General features: G+C 48.0%; 5 protein-coding genes across 12 annotated transcripts; 2 read left to right on the top strand and 3 right to left on the bottom strand.

Annotated features, from left to right (window-relative positions):
* Positions 1-91: 91 nt before the first annotated feature.
* Positions 92-6,011, bottom strand: LOC108156355 (negative elongation factor A). The gene is made up of 7 exons (XM_017287756.2): positions 5,591-6,011; positions 4,707-4,961; positions 3,206-4,645; positions 1,974-3,140; positions 1,458-1,886; positions 1,233-1,388; positions 92-1,141 (listed from the first exon to the last, which is right to left on the bottom strand). Exons 1-7 carry the CDS (start codon positions 5,798-5,800, stop codon positions 1,010-1,012), a joined length of 3,789 nt encoding a protein of 1,262 aa, XP_017143245.1. The 5' UTR covers positions 5,801-6,011; the 3' UTR covers positions 92-1,009.
* A 226-nt stretch (positions 6,012-6,237) lies between these two features.
* LOC108154252 (ATP synthase subunit C lysine N-methyltransferase) lies at positions 6,238-7,143 on the top strand. Its single transcript, XM_017284486.2, has 2 exons — positions 6,238-6,620; positions 6,691-7,143. Exons 1-2 carry the CDS (start codon positions 6,344-6,346, stop codon positions 7,050-7,052), a joined length of 639 nt encoding a protein of 212 aa, XP_017139975.1. The 5' UTR covers positions 6,238-6,343; the 3' UTR covers positions 7,053-7,143.
* Positions 7,067-10,821, bottom strand: LOC108154237 (protein O-GlcNAcase). Its single transcript, XM_017284464.2, has 6 exons — positions 10,493-10,821; positions 9,674-10,433; positions 8,889-9,621; positions 8,762-8,829; positions 8,268-8,698; positions 7,067-8,204 (listed from the first exon to the last, which is right to left on the bottom strand). Exons 1-6 carry the CDS (start codon positions 10,728-10,730, stop codon positions 7,363-7,365), a joined length of 3,072 nt encoding a protein of 1,023 aa, XP_017139953.1. The 5' UTR covers positions 10,731-10,821; the 3' UTR covers positions 7,067-7,362.
* A 46-nt stretch (positions 10,822-10,867) lies between these two features.
* On the top strand, positions 10,868-12,080 carry LOC108154248. Of its 2 annotated transcripts, XM_017284485.2 has the most exons (4): positions 10,868-11,084; positions 11,186-11,341; positions 11,414-11,902; positions 11,988-12,080. In XM_017284485.2, the coding sequence occupies exons 1-3, from the start codon at positions 10,962-10,964 to the stop codon at positions 11,879-11,881; spliced, it is 747 nt and encodes a 248-aa protein (XP_017139974.1). In that variant the 5' UTR covers positions 10,868-10,961; the 3' UTR covers positions 11,882-11,902; positions 11,988-12,080. The 2 variants fall into 2 exon arrangements, with proteins under 2 accessions (XP_017139974.1, XP_017139972.1); XM_017284483.2 differs by having other exon boundaries at positions 11,414-11,997.
* Positions 12,081-12,087: 7 nt separating this feature from the next.
* LOC108154238 (actin-binding LIM protein 3) lies at positions 12,088-22,182 on the bottom strand. Of its 7 annotated transcripts, none has more exons than XM_017284469.2 (10): positions 21,699-22,182; positions 15,934-16,913; positions 15,560-15,616; positions 14,867-15,420; positions 14,636-14,809; positions 14,437-14,576; positions 13,602-13,711; positions 13,306-13,372; positions 12,994-13,235; positions 12,088-12,928 (listed from the first exon to the last, which is right to left on the bottom strand). In XM_017284469.2, exons 1-10 carry the CDS (start codon positions 21,700-21,702, stop codon positions 12,815-12,817), a joined length of 2,442 nt encoding a protein of 813 aa, XP_017139958.1. In that variant the 5' UTR covers positions 21,703-22,182; the 3' UTR covers positions 12,088-12,814. The 7 variants fall into 7 exon arrangements, with proteins under 7 accessions (XP_017139958.1, XP_017139955.1, XP_017139954.1 ...); XM_017284466.1 differs by lacking the exons at positions 13,602-13,711; positions 21,699-22,182 and adding exons at positions 14,249-14,334; positions 17,042-17,225; XM_017284465.1 differs by lacking the exon at positions 21,699-22,182 and adding an exon at positions 17,042-17,225.
* Positions 22,183-22,407: the final 225 nt, after the last annotated feature.

The raw sequence follows: 22,407 nt of genomic DNA, 5'->3' as shown, positions 1-22,407 counted from the left end.
TGTTTTTCTCGTTTCGCGCCTCGAGTCTAGTCCTGGGGTTTCCTTCCATAGATGTCTTCCCAAGAGATTGGTAATAAAAATACAGTAGATGTTAACATTAAAGCCATAAATACATCTGCTAGGTTTTATTTTTTCTTATTACGCATTTCAAGATATCAGTAAATTGTTCTGTGGTTAATCTTGTTGTGGCTCATACATACATGCATATATGTATATAGGTATATAGTATATACTTGCTAGTATACAATATATCTTCTATAGCTATGTGTATTTTTTCATTGGATTTTTTTAATGAATATCGGAGCTCTTGTGGGGCTCTAAATTTTATGTTCTTGCTAGGTTAATTATACATTTTCTTTGACAATAATAATTACATAATGCTAGATACACGTCTAAATATATGCAGAATTAAAGTTTACGTTTTGTTTTTGTTTTTTGTGTGTAAATGTGAGTGTAAATGTGAATGCGAATGGGCGTATGTTCGGTCCGAAAGTTCACTATTGGCCTGGCCGGCGACTTCAACTGCTCTCCAGCGAAGCGTTCAGCCAGAGTACAGTGAATGCATGCATGTCGGATATTTTCAGGGTTTGGGATGCGGGTTTGCCTAATAAGAACTTGGGTATTTGTGTATAAAGGGGGGGAGGGGTCATGTTTACTACATGTTTTAAGCGCTAGTCTTTACTATATACTAAAAAACTGTACAGCTAATTTACCTTAATTATTACTTTATAGTTTTCATTATCTCCAGCGTTTCTTGGGTGATGGGATTGTGAGCTCTGTGCTGGGGCTAGTTAGGGATATCGTGCTAGGTAAAATGGGAAGGGAGCGGATGATTAGTAACCTAATTGAAGGGGCAGCGACGCCGCTCTTGGTGACAACGACGGAGACGGTGTCGGTGCCGAACGGATGACAAACCAAAATCCATATACGCATATTTCAGCTTTAGCTTCAGCTGGTTCGGCTGCCTGTTCTACTTAGTGCTGCGCACTATGCGTATAACCCTTGTGGACTATGAGGCGGCCGTCTGATCCTGCATCCTATAATTCTGGAATGTCTTCCACTCGCCGGTGTTGTAGTCAAGCCGTATATGCGATTCCACAAGACACAGCGTCGTGTTGCCGTCGTCCTGCCGCACTTTTTCCTGCATCAAGTGAAACAAAAATTCAAATTTTGTTAAAAGTTGATAGAAAATGATTGGGTTTATTCCGAAACGATTGAAAAGTAAGCCTTACCTCTGATTCGCCCAATTTAATGACCAACACGTTTTCATTATTGGGTCGCGGATTCTCGCGTAGACCCGCCATAAAGCCCAGAATGAGGGCCTTGTCGGGCCGCGAGACACGATTTGCCTTGCGGAACATTTCGTGTGCTTTATGTACATGCTCATTCTGAAAGGGATTAAGCGATAGTCATTGAAGTAATTGAAGTAAAACCTAAAAGTCTCTGGCAATTCTTACAGAAAGCGATAGTCCCCGCCGTTGTGGTGCCTGTTGCGTCTGCTGCTGTTGTGCTGCTTGTTGCTGCTGCGGCTGTTGCTGCTGTGCTTGCACTTGGACCTGCACAGTGCGCGGTAGGACCGCATTCGGGGTGCCCTGTTGGCCGGCACTGTTCGTGGAGGTGACCAGTCGCTGCTGCAGAGTCGGAGCTGGTTTGTGTTGAAGCAGAATTTGCTGCTGCTGCTGGCGCGGCTGCTGTTGCGGTGCCGTTACTGCCGCAGCGGCCGATTGGGTAATAATCGTTCGCTGCGTACTGTTCGGCGCCGCCTGCACCTGCACCAGCTGCGGCTGCTGGCCCGGCCGCTGTATCAGCGTCAGGCCCTGCGGCAGCGTGGTCAAGCCTCCACCAACGTTCGTCATCACCGGGCGTATGATGGTCTGCTGCGGGGACTGATATTCAAATGGATTTTAAAACGTTAAATACGGCAAATAAAAATGTATTTCGAACAGCAGCTTCGCCGCTGGACTTGCACTTACATTTCCAATGACATTACTTGGCTGCTGCTGCTGCACAATAACGTGCTGGCCGCCAAGCGAACTGGTTGGAATCAGTGTGGGTAGCATCTGCTTTCCGGGCTGACTCGAATGCTGCTGCTGCATGTGCACGCCCGTCGACGGTGTGGTCTTGACCAGGCTGGGCGGACCTGCCGCCGTGGTTGTCATAAGCGTGGTACCGAGTCCCTGCAGGCCGCCCACATTGCTGATGGGAATCTGCTGGTACATGTCCCCGCCAATGTTCCGTAGTATGACACCCTTTTGGGTGAGTATGATCGTTTTGTTTTTGCCCGTCGACGGCGACACATTTAGCGCTGAGACGCCTCCAGGTCCCACGTTGCTGGTTGGCTGCATCAGGACCTGCGACAATTTTGGCTGCTGCGTGGCCGTCGTATTGGCCACGATTGTGTGCTGCGGGTGGGGCTGCTGCTGCTGCAGCTGGGCCTGCAGGTGCTGCTGTTGGGCGGCCTGTGACGCGGGCTGAATGGTGACCGGTCTGTTCGGCAGCTGAACGTTCTGGATGTTCAGTGTCGTCGACTGCCCGGCGCCCACTGCTGCGGAGGTTGCCACCAGTGGCGGAGGGTTCGATGAGACCACAGTTGTTGTCTGCTGCTGCAGCTGCTGCTGGCGCACTGGCGTCATCACCACACCCGACGTTCCCGTGGTCTTCAGCAATATCTTGGTGGGTGTCTGACCATTGCCGCCGGCCGTGGTCTGGTAAAGCGTTGTCGTTTGCGGCAATGGACGCCCGTGTGTAAATGATGTCAGCGTCGGCAGCATCGGCTGCTGCTGCTGCTGCTGCGTCTGCTGTTGCTGCTGCTGCTGCTGATGCTGCTGGGGTGTGGCCAGTATATACTGTGTCTGTTGCTGCTGTTGTTGTGGCTGTTGAGATGTGACCAAGTGCTGCTGTTGAATCTGCTGCTGTTGCTGCTGCAGCTGCTGCTGCTGTTGCTGGGAGGCTGCCGCTGCTGCGCTCGATGTTCCAGCCTGCTGCTGAGCCCTCTTTGCTGGCTGGATGATCGTCTGCGATATTATTACCGGTCCACTGTTTGTGGCCGTCTTCAGTTGGCTCAGCGGCATCGTTTTTATGGCTTGTGACGGTATTGTTGTGGTGGTGGTGCCGCTGCTGCTTGCCGTAGCCAATGACTTCTGCGGGCAAAAGAGGGGAAAATTAGCAACAAGGCACAAGGAAGACAACTTTTGGGTAAACTTACCGCTCGCTGAGCACTGGGCGACGAGGCCAGGATGACGGGTGTCGAGCTGTTGATCAGAATGGGCTGATGTTGCTGCGGCGACTGCTGGATCTGTATCTGCTGCGCTTGGCCCTGGCCCTGGCTCCCGCTTGCTGCCGTGGCCGTCGTTCCAGTCGCAGCCGCAGCGGCCGCTTTAGCCTTTGTAGATGTTATCTTTACGGATATATTATTGGGCAAATTGGCCAACGGATTGGCCGCTTGTCTCAGCTGCTGCGGGGTGAGTATGGTGGTTGTGGTGGTCCCTGTGCTAGTTGATGGCGATGCTGTGGGCCGCAGCATGGGCTTTATGTCCAGTTTTTCCATTTTGATTGTGGTGTTGCCCACGGTTGTTGTTGCTGCAGTTGCAGTTGCCGCCGTGTTGTTCTGTCGCTTCTGCGGGGACGTGCGGATGAGCAAATGGGGCGTGCGCTGCGCTGCTGCTGCTGGCTCTTGCTGCTGTATAATGACACGTTGCTGCTGCTGTTGCTTCTGCGATGGCGACAACTCGATCTTTTCCAGCTTTATGGTGGCGGGCACAATGATCTCCTCGCTCTTGATCTCGATCTCCTGCTTAATCCGTTTTGGTGTATGGTTAAAGCTGTTGTTGTTGTTATTGTTGTTGTTGTTCAGCTTCTTGCGCGGCGTTTTCTGCTTAGTAGCCTCGACTGCTGGCGTTTTGGCCGCCTGCGGTTCGGCCACCACAGTGGCCGGAGCCTGTGCAAAGTCCAGTGTGGCTGTTGCATACTCGGGCGTCTCCGGATCGCACTCCATCGCCATCGCAGTTTTGCCGGCCAGTTCGGGCACCTTGAAGTCATCGTCCTGCGGCTCCTCCAGGCTGTCAGAGCTTTGGTTAAGCCCCTGCGGCTCCATCTTGATTTCGAAGCTGTTGTTGGCCGATGTAGGCGTGACAGGCGTCTCACCACCGCTGGCCGTAGCCGCATCTGTGGGCGGACTATCGCCAGCGCTGGCCGCTGCGGTTGCCGCTGCAGCGGATGCAGCCGCCGCGGCAGCTTGCTCCTTTTTCTCCTTGTTCTTTTGCTGCTCCTCCAGCTGCTGCTCACGCTTGCGCTTCTTGGCCGCCGCATAGCCCAGCGGCTGCTCTGTGAACTCGATTAGCTTGATGCCGCCATCCTTTCGGCCGGCGGGTGTCCGACTAAGATTGGGTCGCTGTGCTGCGTTGGCTGGCACGGTGGCCGAACGAAAACCTGTGGTGGGCATGCGGGAGGGTATGCCCTTGAGGGGCGTGGTGTCTGTCATCTTGCGGGGCATGCCACGCGATCGCAGCGGAATCGTAGGGGCCGAGCCCTTCTTCAGCGACGATTGCGCATCCGCCGACTTGTGGAGCAGCTCTGTCCGCAGTTGGGCGCTCTTCGGCTTGCGCTTCAGTGTGAAATGCTTCACGGGGGCCGGCTGCTGTCCAACCTATACAACAAAATGATAATTTAACGCCAAAAATAAAGATAAAATGTCATTTGCCACCTACCACTGAGATCAACGCATTCTTATTTAGGTACTGACACTCCAGGGGCAGCATTCCCAGGTCGGAATGCTTGTTCACCAATTTTCGCAAATCATTGACCATGTCTGTGAAGATGGGACGCGTGTCCTCGTAGTCGGAGATTTCTGTGTTCAGCGAGCTCGTGGCCGGAAACGTCTTCATCGTCTCGGCCAGCATGGAGACCCACAGCTCCGAGTCGAGACCGGCCACCTCAATCACCTCCTCGAGCTCGGCCTTCCACTGTAAATGCAAACAAAAAAACATTAAAAACAGGTAACAATTGGGCGCACAACACTCACGAACCCACCCACTCACGTACACAAACACATACCGAGAGAGGGAGAGAGAGAGAAATAGCGAGAGAGGGAGATTGGTAGAGAGAACAATGTGTACACAAAAGTAGAAGTGGCGGGAAACATTTTGTTAATATTTATTTCCCCACTATGAGCCCGAAAAACATTAAATGATTGCTGCAGATAAACGAGGAGCCAACCCATGCCCTATCTGATCAGATTTACAAGTACATATCACAATTTACGGGTATTTACAGCATTAATTGTATTTCACCAAAGTGCGCGTGTGTGTGTGTGTGTGTTCTGGTGTACTCGTTCTTCATACCCTTGCAGGTGGGAGGATAGTACGCACATGCCACAAACTAAACTAGATAGATTATTGAGCTGGATTAAAAGCCAACTAGATCTACACTTTTTTCTAAGCAGTTCACCTTAGAAACTGTACTTTAGTATCATTTTTACATAACTAGACCCACTGCAGCGAACTGAAAGGGTATATACACTTCGGCGCACCCACGTTCGTTTTCATGCACTTTTTCTCATTCATTTTTTTTTACACCAACGTCAGCCATTTACCTCTTCCACCAGACGGCGCGGAATATGCAGGAAGCTGAGCAGCAACTTCAGTTTAACCTGCGTCTGCAAATCGGGAAAGCATTCCTTGATGTTGCGCAAAACTTCTTTGTTTAATTGCGAGCATATTGAGCCGTTTATCCACGAATCGTTTGATGTTCCCAGTTTATTATGCAGCCACAGTGATGTGTCGCTGTCCCTTACGTTCGCCATTTTTTACGTTTACGCCAATCCCCGCGCGGAGCACATACAAGTTTTAGCGTTAAACGAAGTCCCGTACTCTTGCGCGACACTATTTAATTGAATTTCCCACTTTTAATTATGTTTAACGACAACAAAACACACTTAAAATCCTTCGAAAATTGTAATAGGCAGCGCACGCACACGCACACATAAAGTGATGAAAAAAGTGTTGCCACATGTGTTGTACAGCGTCGCGATATATCGACTAGGCCAAACCAGTCGATGTTTACAGCGACATTATTTGCAACTCTGAACCACGTATACGATGTTCTTTACGTTGTTTTGTTAAATAAAATAGCTAAATTTGAATCTAAAAAATGTAACAAGATAATTATTTTAATTCATATAATTTTGTATATTTTGTCAATTACTGAATTTTGGGACAAACAAAATAAAGCTATATATTTATTATAAATAGCCAGATGTCCGGCTAATAATAATTGCCAGAACTAGCTTTAAAATAGCTGATTTGGCAACATTAGGTGCTCGATTTTTTTGAAATCTCAATTCGGAATGGAAATTCTAAACGATGGTGGCCAAAAATCCATTCAAAAAGCCCCTAGAAAGGGCATGTCAACTGGTGGAAAAATTCTAATCGCAGCCACAGGTGGCGTGGGGATCGGACTGTCCATTGTGTGCGCCTCGTTTGTAGCTCCTGCTTTCCGCAAGATATGCCTACCTTATGTACCGGCGACCACAGAACAAATCCAGAACGTCCTTAGCTTTCTGCCAAAAAATGCCACCGGCAAGCTGTTGGACATTGGTTCGGGCGACGGTCGCATCGTGCTTGGTAAGTTGATCCTTTTTTGCACAACAGATCGACCGGCCCCATTTATGTTATCTTATGTAATCCATTTCAGCGGCGGCCCAGCATACAAAAGGACTGAAAACCGATGGCGTGGAGCTGAATCCCTGGCTTGTCTACTACTCCCGCTTGTCGGCGCTTCGTCACGGCGTGACCAGGCAGGCCAGCTTCTACCGTCGTGACCTGTGGAAGTTCAACATCAAAGATTACAACTTTGTTGTCATATTCGGTGTGGAGCAAATGATGAAGGACTTGGAGCACAAACTAATCGCCGAGTGCCCGCACAACACCAAGATCATAGCGTGCCGCTTTAAGCTGCCCAACCTGGAGCCGGAGCGCATCATTGAAGATGGGGTGAACACGGTGTGGTTCTATGACCTGAACAAGCAGACCCGACAAGTGAGCGGCAACAGTTGAGCAATAAAGCTGCATTTATTATTAAATAGTGTAGTTTTATTGTTCTTCTTGCTAAGAAAAACTATCCTTAAAATAAATGCTTGAGAGACGAGGAGACCGACTGTCAGAGGGCTACGCACGGGCGCAGCGAATCCCACTGAACCATTTAGTTGGCCAGTAATACAAAATTGTACGAAAATACAAAAAGGGAGCAGGACGGGGGACGAGCTGTAGCGTGGCTAGCCGGAATACAGAATATTAAGGAACACTGGGCGAGGAAATTGACACTTTACCACAGAGAAAAACGGCGAAACCCGCGAAACTGTTGATGCTAGAAACGTCGTCCCAAATAGATGCACTTGCTTCTCTCCTCGCGAAAGACCTCGACGAACCCGATCTTGGTGTAGAAATTCAACTGTCCGGGATCGTGATCTGGCACACAGACATGCACACCGAAGCATCCGTTTGCACGCAGGGCGGCCAGCAGGACGGTTAGTATACGCTTGGTGATGCCGCTATCACGATCCTCGGCTTCCTTTAAAGTGGCAGCAGTCAGAACGGCCGGAAAGGTAGCGCTCACTTCGGCGGGACAGTCCTGCAGCTCATCATACTTGTTGTGAAACTGATCGAAAAAATGAGCAAGTAGCTGGTTCAGCTGAACGCTTGACTCGTCATCGCCGTCCAGCTCGTGCATAGTTTTGGGATACTTTTCACGCAGCTCCGCCATCCAGCACATTTGCAAGTTACGCCGAAATACGGTGACGTCCAAGGCTGCGCAGGCATAGCCCACAAGAGCACCGTTTTCATCGTACGCCACTATACACAGCTGCGGATTGAGCGTTATGTATGGGCCAACGATAGCGTCGGCCACAATATTGACCACGCTCGAGGGCAGGGGATAGTTGATGTGGATGTTGTCGGCGCCATCCAGTCCGCTGTGCCACTGCAGATATGTGCGCGTACAGATGTTGATCACGTCCAACTCGTCTGCATTACGGTACGGTCTCAGGAGATAATAGTTGGCCGTTGGCTGCTCGGGCAGCTTGTAGACAAACAGATCATTGCCAGAATCCACAGGCATCAGACGCTGCAGGTCGGCAATCAAACCGCCGCGAAAGACCCACGGTTCTTGGTCGCCCGACATAAAGGCCTCTTTCCAGCCCTTGCTGAACCCTGCGGGGAAAAGATTTGTCAGTTTTCCATTGGGAGCCTGAGCAATGCTCACTGCACACTTACACGTATAGCTACCCTCCGTATAGGAGGACATGTTCTGCGGGAACTGACCCAAGGCCAGCCATTTAATGTAGCAGTTCAGGAGCGATAGAGCACCAGAAATGTCCCACACATACGAGTAAAGCTCATGGCAGATTTCTTTGTTCTGGCAGTTGGCTATTTTGATCAGCAGCTCCCCGACGCTGCCACAGAGCACGTCAAAGTTCTCGCACCGTTGCATCCACTCGCTTACCTCGGGTTTGGTGCTCTTGCTGGCCTCCCCCCTGCCGCCTGCCGAGGAGCGATCCTTCAGGATTACATTCGCATTGGTCTTTAGCCAGTTGAACTCTTCCAGCAGCTTGAGGGCCCGGCTGCCATGTTCAAAGGGTAAATAGAACAGATCACACAGCAATCCCAGATCGTCCGTAGTTATCTTTGATGCCTCCATAGTCGTTCTGGAAAACAACACAAGGAAGAGGATGAATGACACTTATTTTATGGTTATAACAGACACATACTCATGATCCTGTTCACGCATTTCTGTGTTCGATAGCGGGGAAGAGGTTGTACTTTCCACATGCATGCTCTGCGAATAAAAGAAGAGTGACTTTAATTGGTTCCAAGATTAAATTTGATATTACTCACGTGAACATCGTTCACAGACTCCATGAGCACATCATCGGTGACCAGCTTGGTGATCTCCTCCTCCTTTGGTGAGACCTGGGAGGCTATGCTGCTGCTGCATTCCATGGGCTCGTTGCCGCCGCCGCTAAGCGGACTCAGACTTGTGTCATCCAGCATTGTGTCCACGGTGAGGCTGGCCGCAGGCTCCTGCTTCTCCTCCTCCAGAGATGCGTCCAGTTCTTGATCCTTTGATTCGATCTCCAATTCTTCTGCCGGATTACCTCTGGATGCGATTGACTCGAAGATTTGATTGCCCAAATTCAGACCGACAGACTCAGCCTCAGCGCTCTTGGCCTCCATGATGGGCACTGGAACAATGGAGATTGGTATCTTTTTGGGCAGCTCAATGTTGCAAGCCGCTGTGGTCGGTATGGGATTAATAATGTCATCATTGGTGACCACTTTAGTGGGCGATACCAGGGAGTTCATCACCGGATTGGATATCGGGGTCATCGAGGAGCTCACGGTGCTGCAAACATCGGCCAATGCCTGCAGCTGGGTGGTGTTCACTTCGGGCACAGTCCGGGTGTTTGTCGATGTGGTTGTGGTGGTCGTCAGGCTCATACAGGTATTGATCGATGGTATGATCGGTATAATGGGCATAACCATTTGAACTTGCGGCTGTGGCTTGGTTATGGGTCCCCAGGCCTCCTTCTCCACAAAGAATTCCGGCAGCCAATCCGAAATGGCATTCCTAAAATAGTTTTTAGTAGGACAAAACCCAGCAAAACAATGTTCAGACTTACTTGAGAGCCACTCGTGGATGATATACGTTTTTAGATATAAACTCCGTGGGCATTTCATCCTCATTTTCAGTCTCCAGCTTGATATCGGAGCTCAGCGAGCTGTTCATCTTGGAATCCATGCTGCAGCGCGACCAAGAGGCCAGCGAGTGGATAGCAATAAAGTTGGCGTAGAACTCACAGTTGGGATTGGTCATCACTCCACGCAGGTGGGGGATCAGCTCGGGGGATCGGCCTGTGTACGGGCCCAGGAACACACGCTTCTGGTCGTAGTCGTTGGCATGCAAATTGTCCCAGATGCACGGAGGACGGCGTAGGACCTCCGTTATCTCCTGTATGGATTCAATAGATATTGTCTTTGAGATTACTTTATCACCCGTCCAGAGAATATCGATGTCATTGTTGAGCTTTGACCCCAGGGTGTTTAAGTACTCCGATTCTTGGACTGTCGGCACAGCACGGGTGGCACAATACTGCGTTGGGCAGAACAGGAACTTGGGACTGCCCAAGTGAGTGAAAATCTCATTGGTAACCGAGACATGGGCATTGGCAAATGTCTGGAACACCTCCTTGTCGACCTTGGACAGTTCCGACTCAATGTCGTCGAAAAGCAAGGCATACGCCTCGCATCCGAATTGCGAGACCTGATCCAACTTCCGTTTTAGCGTCGCTATCTCCTTCGGACTGCTATAGGTCATGTCCAGTCCGGGCGACAAAGCGTAGTAGAAGGCAATGCCGGCTTCCTTTGCGGCCGCAATCAGACCTAAAGGCAGAGAAATTATGAACAAAAAAGAAAGAGAACACTGTGAAGCACCTGCTTACTCGATAGATGATCCGCTTCCTCGACCGTGTACAGCTCTCGCCAGTAAGCTCGGTGTTTGTAGTCGTCTTTAGGTGCGTACATGTACGAATCCATTCCCATCGACTTGAGTTTGCGAAATAGACCCTTGCGCTGCTCCGTAGTCCAGGGGCGGCCGTAGAAGCCTTCGATCACGCCGCAAATAAACTGCCGCTGCTCATCCTGCTGGGACGCAAGCTGTGGTTCGGCGCCGTGTTCCATTTTTCTCAGGATTTAAGAAAGATACCGCAGGCAGCGACTTGCGAAAACAAATGTTATTTATTTCGGTTTTTGCAAACTAGTGTTGGGCACTGGTTAAAACCAGTCGTGCGCTACACCCAAACATCGATGATATCGATATTGTGCCCACGCGCCTATTCCAGCACTAGCTTAAAGAAACATCAATTTCGTTTTGTTTTGTTTATCTATTTTGTTTCGTTTTATAATAAGAGAATGCAGCCTTTTATCGTGATACGCAATTACCGGGAAGATGATGAATTCAAGTGCCAGGATCTGGTGCGGGACTACATTATGTCGTTCTCCAACAAATCCTTCTTCGCCCTGATGTTCCGTGAGGTACATAAATACATATGTTATGCATACATATGTATATGTATACATAGATACGTGTCCCATCAGTATTTAACATTCCAAATGTTGGTTATTTCTGGCATCAGATTACACTTCAGTTCATAGTCATCACATGGGCGATATTCTTCATATTTCTGGGCGTGCCACTGCTCTTCTGTACCCTCTCGGTACCCGGATGCATCTTATTTCTCTTCACCAGCACGTACTTCTCCTTCTACGCCAAGGCTATGGAGCTCATGAAGGTTTGTGGCATCGAGTTCCTGTAAAAACTTAAAACATAAATAGCTAACGTTACTCAATCTCTTCCCGTTTAGGTGAAACCCTCCCAGTCCTTGGTGGCAGAGTGCTACGAGCCATTCATTTTTCGCTGTTCCCCCAAGGAGGCCAGCTATGAGATCTTCGTGGAGAATTGCCCATACGATGAGGAGTACAAAAGGAAATTCCGTTGTCGAATTGTGGCCGCGATAAGTGTAAAAAATCACCATGCTGTGTACAATGCGGCTTGGATTTGTCGCTTTGCAATTGCTCCGGACTATCCCTATCAAAAGATCATGGAGCCCATGATCAGTCTTGTAGCGAAGAAATGCGCCACAGGTGGTTATGGCTCGCTAGAGTGCACCATTTCCGAGTGGCAGGAGAATGAACGCGAATTCTATGACGAATTTGGCTTTGTCACGCGTCAGATTTACCACAAGAAGATCATTGGCAGCAGTCTTACGGTGATGAAGACACAATTAACGTACAGTTTACGCAATGACGATGGCATCCAGAAGCGAAATTAGGACGATGCGAGTGCAATATATGTATGTATAGAGAATCTCGATAAACTGTGACATGTACTAGTTCAATATTTATACATTAATTCTGTTGACTTTTCACATTCCGAAGTTAACTCGAAACTGTAGAAACTCCCCCACCATCCGCTTCGCTTCCAAGTGGTTGTAATATTAATATTACATTATTATGTAAACATAGATAATAGCGTACATTGCTTTTGTCCTGGTTTTATTATCTCTGGTTTATTCTTTGACATATTCTATTTAAATAAATAAATAAAATATTTAGTAATAAATAAAACTTGTATAATGGTTTAGCGTTTCTTTTTTGATGCCGCACATGCAACAATTGGCTGGCTGTTCTTTTAGCGCCTTTTGTTGCTGTGTAAACGTTGCTGAAGGTACATTTATTTCTTTCTTTGATGCTTATCGGTTGATTTTCTCTAGCCCTTGAACGTGTTTTTCATTTTGAAGTAAATAATGTAATTTAGCAAACGAATCCAATTACAAAAAAAATATGCAGCTGCATTGTGTATAAAAAGCTTTCATGCCAGACATGCAATGTTTTAACTAATTGAAATCTGTATACATTTCGTATTTATTTGGGATTTTGTTTTCCTTAGTGTTGTGTTCCTTTTAGTTACAATCTTCTCTCTATAGGCGCAACTAATTCTTAAAAAAATAAACTGTCCGCTCCATTCCGATCCGATCCGTTCCGTTTCGCATTGTAACTGTTTAAATTTAGTTTTAGTTTCAGCTTCACTTGCATCAACTATTTAAAGCGTGTTTCAAAACTGGCTGTGAAATTAGCATAGTTTCCCATTAATTTGTTGTTTCTTCCTTTCTTTTAAGGTAAAATGTATTATTTTGGTTTCGTCGCAAGCAGCCTCCTCTATCCAGCAGGTGAAGATCCTGTCCTGAACTGCAGCGTTCGTCCGCTTAGAAAAGCTTCACCCGCCGCTTCAGCTCGTTGCGCCTCCACTGGGGCAGGCGATAGAACTCTGACCTGACGCACTGCAAGATGTGCTCAAACTCGATGTCCGACAGATGACGCTGCGGATGATATTACAAGGGATTATCAAGTATCCGTAAGGTAAAGGAAGTACACTGGCGTTTACCTCTAGATTACAGCGATCAACGTCCGAAGGCAGTCGATAGTTTGTGATAAGCAATAGATGGTAAGGATAGATCTTGGCTGGCTCATGCACCAGCATCGAGTGGGCCATATTGGGCAGACTTCGTCGAATGAGTCCCGCCTGGGGATAGTGGTACGAGAGTGCACCTGAATATGTGCTCGAGGCGGGCATGTCGCCGCCCATTAAGGCCCGTCTATCTCCCTCGGTGATCGAGTCCACAGAAGCTATACAAAAAACAACAAAAATATAATTAGCAGGAATCAGGCAGGACATATGGAATCCCCCAGAACTTACCTTCCGATTTGCCGCAGCTCAGATCTGTGCTGTGCGTTTTGTCGCCCAGTCCTCCATAAGAGAAATCCTGTTTAAAATCAAAACAAAATACAAATTTAATCTCTTTATACGGGTATATGAAAGGATCATGCATAAACAGGAAAAACCCATAGATAAGTGCAAGGCGATAGAACTAAAAAACAGAATGCCGATCATACGCATACACAAGATATAAATGGCATAAAAAATTATAAGGTCTATGGCATTACGAGTACAACAAGGTTACAACGTTACAACGACAACGAAAGCAGTCTTACAGTAGTGGCACCATGCATCGTGGCGGCGGCAGATGTTGTGGAACTGAATGTGTGAGATCGTGGGGCCAGGCCGTATCCAGGTTTGGGTACATGACGCAGGGCGCTCACCACTGAGCAGAGTAGTAGTACGAGTAGTTGGATTGGATGGATGATGCAAATGTTCGAGTACAGTTTTGGTTAGTTTAGTGTGGCATGATCAGTGTTCGATGGTATGGGGTTGTTTGTGTTGTTTGGGGAACGCGTTTCAAGGCAACAAGGCATACACACAGAGAGACATTTTTGGATAGCATAGAATTATAGGTTTAGACACACAAGGAAGCAGCAGACCAACCAACCAGTTGAGATGTTATTCAAAATGTTTTTTTTTTGTTAATTATGCAACGGGGCCACCAGGATCATGGGATCATCCATCCATGAGGAGGGGCAGCCGACAGCAGCAACAAGTAAAGGATGAGAAAGACACAAACGAATGCAGTCAGCCACAGGTTAAGGTTAAAAGTCAAGTGTTATGGGTGGTTAAAAGAGTGTTTAGACCGCCAAATATGTGTACGAGTATATTAAGAGAGCTACAGCACAGCACAGCACAGCACAGCACTAATGAGTACCCAGCACCGGAGAGTAGGATCTAGCCACGGGGCAGCACTTACTGAGCTGTAGCCATTGCGTATATAGGGCAGAGTAGTCGTTTTGAATCCGTATCCGGGCTTTGGCGGCGATCGATAGGAATGTATGGCTATAAACGTAATTGGCTATATATAGTATCGAATCGAAATCATATCACACCCTAACAAACGAGTACGAGACTAGAATATAAGTGCTACGGCTAGACGATTACCATTGTAGCTGGGCGCATTTCCCAGCGATTTGCCCAGCGAGCCGCGATAGCTTGTGGACCGATCGAACATTTCATCCTCATAGAAGGGCTTCTGTGAGTCCAGATGGCGTGATGGTGATGCCCCGATGGGGGATTCGTATCTGCAAAAGGGCACAACAGAATCAAAGCAATGCCGATAAGCTTATGCCCCAGGACCTACCTCAACTTGTAGAGCGGCTCCTTTGAGGCTGATGGCGTGCGCGAGGCATTGCGAGGATCGAGGTTGTTCTGCTTCCACTTTCGGTGCTTGGCGTGCTCCTTAAGGTCCTTGGCAATGACTGAGCCAATGCCCGAGTTGAGCTTCTCCAGTTCCGCGGCCTCGCGTTGAAGGCGTCTGTGTTCCAAACAGAAAGGTTTAATGACTTTTCTCTTCTCTTTTTTGGTTACCTACCTTTGCTCCTCGTCATTTTTGGCATTGCCATTCGTTTGCTTGCCGTTCTGGACATTCTCGTCCTCGTCATCCGAGACGGGCACGCCCTTGTAGGTGTCGCTGTAGCGTCGCCTGCGCTCCGGATCAGTGTAGGGATAGGGCGGTGCTGGGAAGTCATCCCTTTCGATTTTCGGCTGCTCGCCTGGCAACGGCTTCTTGGCGTCCGGATAGTGCGACAGCTCAATGGGTTCTTCGTTGTTCATGCCGGGACTTTTGGGACGTGGCGTTTCCGACCGTATGGCATCCACCAGGACCTTCATGGCACTACGCGTCCGGGAATGAGGACGCGATGGCGGCCGACTGCCAGCCACCGAGCCCGCATTGCTGGTCGTCGCATACGATGCTGGCCTGTGAAAGTGCGGCGATAGTGGCGTCTTGTCATACGGATCGATCGGCTTGCGCAGATAATGCGGTGCATCCGTCAGATAGCTGTAGGTGTAAATGCGCGATATATCTTCACCGATCGGTCGGCCATACTCGCGGAGTATCAGACCAGGGCTTACGGTGCGGTAATGCTGAAAAAGTACACATCAGATTATGAGTCAGGGATTTCTTTTGCGATTGGGGGTTGCATGCAGTGCCGTGATTAAAGATTTTAGTATTCAAAATGATAAAAAAAAACAAATGGGAAATCATAAAAATCATAAAACAAACCTTGCGGCTAGAGGAATAAAGTGAACCATTTATACTCGGTGTTCTGGAGCGGATGTACTGAAAACGAACAGAAATAAAAAACGCAAGCTCAAAATAAAGTGAACTAAAATGCAACAAAAGAAATTATAAAATCAAATAATAATCAATTGCTGTGTGTGCAGAGATCTCTGATCAGAATCTGATCTTTCACCTCTGCCAAAGTGAACAGTGTGGGGTATAGTATAGGTGCCATATATGTATAGTGTGCGGAGCATTCGAATTAGTAGCAAGAACAGCAGCCGCTTTTGTGTTGGTATCGCTTTGTTACGGTTACGGAAACCGGAAACCGGCTACCGAGGATGCCAAGTATAGCTATTGGATCTGCCCGTACATACCATTTCGCTCAGTGCACTGGAGCTCATGCGATCACACTCGGTGTCTGTGAAGTTGCCATTGGAGGCGCCGCCAACTACCGACGTGTTGCCCCCGCCGCCGTTCAGTATTATGCCGGACTCCGAGGGTCCGGGGCCGCAGCGTGGATGCCAAATGGCGCTGCCCTGCAGGTACATTTCCTCACCGTCACCAAACGGATCGCCGCACTTGGTGCAGCGGGCGCATGTTGGATGGAAGTGATGGTTGTCGCCGGCCTGCAGCACCTTGCCGCTGATGAAGCGGTTGCAGTAGGCGCACTTCACGCCGAAACCCTTCTGGTAGCACTTCTCGCAGTACGGCACGGCATCCTTGCCCATGTACTCGCCGTTGAGGACCACCTGGCAGGCCTTGCAGCGGAAACAGGAGACATGCCACTGCCTGTCCAGAGCGACCAGGGCCTGGCCCTCCTTCAGCAGCTCCCCGCAACCGGCACAGTCGTTGGGATCGTAGTCCTCCTTCAGGTGAGCCTTGTGCGAGACAACGCCGCCGGTCAGCTGCTGGTGGGCGGTGGCCCGGGTGGGGCTCTCCGCTGGCGGTGCTGGCGACGAGACGGTCTTTTGTCGTGTCGGCGAAACAGGAGCACCGCCCGACACACAGTGCTCGCAAAGGACCTCCTTGCCGGTGTTGGTCACCTTGCTGCCGGACTTGAACGGCTGCTGGCACTTGGAGCACGTAAAGCACTTCTGGTGGTACGTCTTGCCCATGGTGCTGACCACCTCCCCCTCCACATACTGCTGGCACGTGGCACACTTGGTGCCGTACAGCCGCTGGTAGTCCGGTATGCAGTAGTAGGCGCTGTCTTTTGTAAAGAATCCGCCGGTGGCCAGGGACTTCTTGCACTGGCAGCACTGGAAGCAGGCCTTGTGGAAGTGATTGTCGGCCACGCGCAGCACCTCGCCGGAGCACTTTTTCGTGCATTTTGCACAGTAAATTTTTTGTTTACCTGCAAGCAAAACAAAGAGAAAACATCGAATAGAGATTATTGTATTGCAGATTCGATTAGGAATATATTATCGCTGTGGCTCGGTTCGGTTCGGTTCTAATCCAATTCATTCAGTCGACGCTACCAACCGTCGTAGCCGTCCAGATTACGTATTCCGTCGGGCAAAGCAGTGCTGATGTCATATGCATGTGATGCGATAATGCTCCAACCTTGCTCCGTTTGGCCGGGCACGGCCCCAGGCCCGGTACCGTTTGAAAGCCCCGTTTGAACGATATATATTCGTATGTGTATGTTCATTTTGTATGGGAATCATATATGGAAAGATATATCCCTTTAGTTTTATGCTACTGACAGCTGTAGTCAGTCGAGGCAAACTCTTTGAACCAGATATCTGGTTCTGAAGGTGGCATGACTCATGCGCTAGGCAAACAATTAATCTTATCATTGATAAGGCCAAGGGCGGTACACTCTACACTGTAAGTATTGTATATGTATTTTCACTGTTCATTAATGTACACACAAGTGTGCAAGCGCACTCTAGACAAGTGGAACAGGTTAAATACATCTGACATGTATCTACATATATATATTATATGTATCTGAACAGTTGTCAGTCACTCCACTCTACCACATGTGCAGATATATTTTCAGAACTACATACATTATTTGAAAAGAATTTTTAGAATCGATTCTAAACATTGCTGTGGCGATTCTTAGAAGTGCACTCAGATTATTTGTGAATGTAAACACAGATAAGCTTTCGGTTGACTGGTGACTGGGCTTGTTCTATCTATCTATCTATCAGAGAGCATTGCGTAATACACAAATATTCATATTTATGTGTGTCCAAACCGAACAGAATTATACGGTTCTCACAGCGATCTGCCTGTCGGAGGGGAGACCAGACCCAGACTCAAAGCCATGACGGCATCACACAAAACGTAACGAAACAAATTGTTGGCCATGACTGATGATGGGTTGATGTTGATCTACCAGTCGGCCGGTTTCTTGCCAGCCAGCAGTCGACCGGCGGGGCCCCAGTGAGCGGTTGATTAAATCGTACATATATCCAACAGATCCAAAACCAACCAGTTGTAACGTTCTCTGTTCTCTCTTTCTCTTTGTTGATTTGTATTTCTGTTTTTTCCCCCCTTTTGTCTGCGTTTTGTGGGTTTTTCGGTATAAATGATCGATAAGGTGAGTGTTTGTGCGGCGACTGGCTAGCTTTTATAATTATTGTGACGTATATGGTCTGTTATCGCATACAAAAATTCCTGTACAGTTTTTCTTATTTAGTTTCTTGGTATCCACAACTCCAAGCGTACAAGAAAACCATGAATTAGTTCTCCAGTAAAGTTTTTACTGTTAATATGGTAAAAGGAATATGCCGCATTCAGCAGTTATCTTTGTTTGTATTTATAGGTATCGCTTCTAATCTAGAATTTGGAATGCTTAATGTTTGGTCTAGTGCGGAAAGCACTGGAATAAAGTTGAAACTTAATAAATTATGTACAAATTGGTAAAACTTTTAGTAACTAAAAATAACCGAAACGGAGTCCGGTGAATGAACTTTCATTGAAGAAATACCCAAGGGAAATGGCAACAATCCTTGGTGTGTGCTTCGAAGGGAGTAATAAAATCAATAAAAAGTCGTTGACATTATTAAGCCCCATATTTTTGGTGGGGAATATCAGGCATATAGGTACATATGTATGATCCAATCTGTATAGTACATTATTGTATGTTCGTTGACGCAAACAGAGACCAAGAGAGTAAGTCGTCCAATTAGAATGTCCGAACATCTGATAATACAGTTAACTCGTATTTGGTGTACAATTGGGTTTTACGGTGCTGTGGCTTTCGTCACTAGCTTGGACTTCCGTTGAAAGTAATATATGTATTAAATAGTGTGTGTGTGTGTGTGTATTTGTGTTTGTTTAAATTTTGTGTGTACGTGTTTCGTTTCAATTAATTTCATTTATGTTGTTGTCTGACTGTTTATTATGCAATCCCTCACACACTGGGATTTGCATATTGATTTTGGCATTTTGTTTATTGGGTTTTCAGTGTTTTCCGCTCGTATTAGCAGATCCATGATAATTACAGACCCAACTCTAAACAATTTCAATGTGAAAATTACATTTTCATGCAACAGACACAGATAGGGATAGAGAGAGAGAGAGTCGCGACAAGTTGCCGCCTAGTTAGTATCATAAAAGTTTGAGCGCACATTTTCATTTTTATTATAATTACAGAGAGGAGAGCGGAGCGGAGCGGCGATGTTTTGTTGCTGGTGTAGTAGTGCCTAGTGCCACCCGATGATGTCATCGGCGGCGTCTGTAGCGCCAGCGACAACACGGAGCTGTTTTTTTTTTTTATGATTATTTCGGAGTTGTGGCAGAGCAGCCGGAGCATGTGCCTCACAAACTGGTTAGTGGAGTGGAGGCACTCCGCATTTGAAATACAAACAAAACAGCCCAAAAACCCGTCCGGCAACAAGAGCGGAGCAGAGCAGCAGCCAGGGGGCAAGTCCAAGGTTAAAGTCGCGCCTCACGTTTCAGGCAAACAGGCAAACACAGACCCCATACGATTCGATTCTATTCCACAAATACGGTTCTGTGTCGAAAGGTCAGTCTGCATGGCAGAGTGAATATTCGAATTAAATTTTAGCCGCGCCCCAAAAAGCCTGAACATCCCTAACCTTAAACAGAACGAATGAAAGCGAAACCCTCCCATGTCATGGTCATGACATGCAGCAGATTGCGCACCGAGCAAGTGCGTCGTCAAATCCTTGACAGTCTGTGCCCGGGAAAATGTCGAGGACAATGCAGGTCAAGGCAGTTTGCGGAAACAGGTGAAGCCTGTTGGGGATTAGAGTCGGGTCGTGGCGGCACAACAATACGTTCCAACTGGAAAAGAGCGTGTTTTTCAGCCAAACAATAAATAATCCCCAGAGCGAAAGCAAACATCTCTCGCTCATGCATTCCACGCCCACACCTTCCCACTCCCGCAAATGGTTCTGTGGAGAAAAGCAACAACATAATATATACACAAAAAAATATAGAGATACGTACGAGTGTGTATTTTATACGCTCTCCGCATTACTCATCAAATTTAAATTGCTTTGCAAAGTGTTATTTTATGCTGTGCTACCTGACGACGCACCGCACTGTGTGGTTTCTACGAGTACGGGTAGTACGAGTACGTAAGGCTGGTTCAGAGATCATTTTGAAAGTGCTTCCTGTATGCTTATTAGACGAAAAGTGAAAAGAGCCGCCGCCTGCTCGGCACACATACACACCCACACACACAAACGATGACGCTGCGGCCACAAAAATAGCATTCAATTAGTCGAGTGAGAGAGAGGGAGGGGGGGAGGCTGAAAGAGTTGCCGTGCCTGAAGACGACAACACAACAGAAGATGCCACTTTCTATGCAAGTGCTCTGACCTATATAACCCCGCCTGGGAAATGGGAAATGAAATGAAATGCAGGCGAATGCACCACACCACTCGTGCACGAACAAATCAACGGGTAAATAAATGAGAAAGAGCCCCTAAATGAATAAGGGGGCTACGGTGGCGGCGGCGGCGGCGGCTGAGGCAACTCGTTTGGTTTTGCCCCTTTCGTTTTCATTTGAGCACCAGCTAAAAAGGAAACCCCATGCAAGTCAATGTGCGCCTGTCATGAGTTCATGTTCATGTTGAGCAGTTGTTGCTGGAGTCTATATGGCTATTGTTGAGCCTTTTGCGTGGAGAGCGACGAACGGCGGTGCACATTATGGGGTCCGGTCTCCCCACTCCGGTCTCCAATGCGATCCGAAGCGACTCCTCGAACCGAAGTCCAAGTCAATTAGGCATTTTAGGCACGCATACAACTACAAGTGGCTCCCGCCCAGCCCCAGCCGCAGCGGCAGCGGCAGCACATGAACTCAATTAGGGCCAGGCCAGAGGGACGAGACGGACGGATTGTCGAGTAATTAATCACAGCATGGGAGAGTCGGAGAACCAACGGTATATGCTAACATAGTAGGGCTCGCCTCATGCACTGAAAGCCATAGAAAAAGCTCATTCAGCGCCAGATTCAACGGTAGATTTACAGGTATGCTATGACGGCGCTCTCACGACGGAACGGCGGGGGACACCCTAACGGTATCGTGTGTAATTGCAGTTGCATGCACAAGCACGCTGAGGTTTATTCGGTCAGGTTTTTTTCTTCGTTCTCCTTCGGTTCTCCCATCTCCGATATCACACGTCGATTTGGGGCGCAGCAGTCGATGGCCGACAAAGCGACAGAACGATAGAACGACGGAACGACGGCATGGCAAAAAATAAAACTTGTTCTTACAACAACTAATAAATGACGTCATCGCCGTCGCAGCTGAGAAATAAAATAGGGAGTGGACGTGGACGAGACCCCAGACCGTGCCAATCACATGTGAGAGGGTATATGCTGGGGTATGTGTGAGCTAGAGAGAGAGAGAGAGGTGCCCAAAGATCCCCCCAACTTCGAGCGTATAGTACGGATTCCCAGCTGACGAATATTGATTAACGGTAGTCGCAGGCTATGTAGTTTCGTTCCCATTCTCGGATACCTTGCCATAGTCTGTCACTAATACCGATAATGCCATCAGCTTCTATCTGAGAAGCAGCAGGGCCCACGGCCCACCACCACCCTCTTTCGATGGCTTTGCGCAGACACACACACACAAGCACAACACACAGAGGGAGAGAGAGGCAGAGAGAGAGAGAGAGAGAGAGGGACAGTGTATGGCCAGATAACTTACCCATAGCGAGATACAGATACTGCTATGCTCTTCGCACTTGCGCCTGCAAAATGGGGGAGGGAAAGAAACACGCACACACGAGCACACACACTGACGACACGCACGGGGAAAGCACAACTACACGGGCACAGGTCACCACTACTTCCTCTTCACTTCACTAACAAAATTTTCCTTCTGCTTAGATTTTTTCTATTTGTATCTTTCGCCGTATGCATTCGCAATATCTACGTAGCGGGCACAGTGCGCGTGTGTGGGTGTGGTGTGGTGTGCTTAACGCGAACTTTCAACTCGATTCGGATTCAGATGCTTGTTCTGCTTTTTAGATTCACAAATTCCTTTTGCCGACAAAGATCACAGTGAAAAATGGTGGTTTTATATGCTTTTCATGCGACACAATTTCAAACGGAGGAGCTGCGACCAGAAAAATACCGCACCAGCACCAAGCACCGACGGCAGCAACGAAACGAGTGTATCTCTCAGATACGAGCCGCCTCGGTTTGAAGATACTTTTTATCTATCGATTACATCCGATTGACAGTCCTATCGATGGTAATAGTCGAAAAACACTGCCGTTTCTAGAGACGGATACATGTATCTCAGATACGAGCCCGCTTCCGTTTGCAGATACTTTTTAACAATCGATCACCCCCGGTTGTATAATCGAATAGCAGTGCCGCACTAGAGAAAGGAATTCAAAATATGCTTTAGA

The sequence above is a fragment of the Drosophila miranda genome, chromosome 2 (assembly GCF_003369915.1).
Source record: "Drosophila miranda strain MSH22 chromosome 2, D.miranda_PacBio2.1, whole genome shotgun sequence".
NCBI lineage: Eukaryota > Metazoa > Arthropoda > Insecta > Diptera > Drosophilidae > Drosophila > Drosophila miranda.
This window is presented reverse-complemented; position numbering and strand designations above follow the sequence as displayed.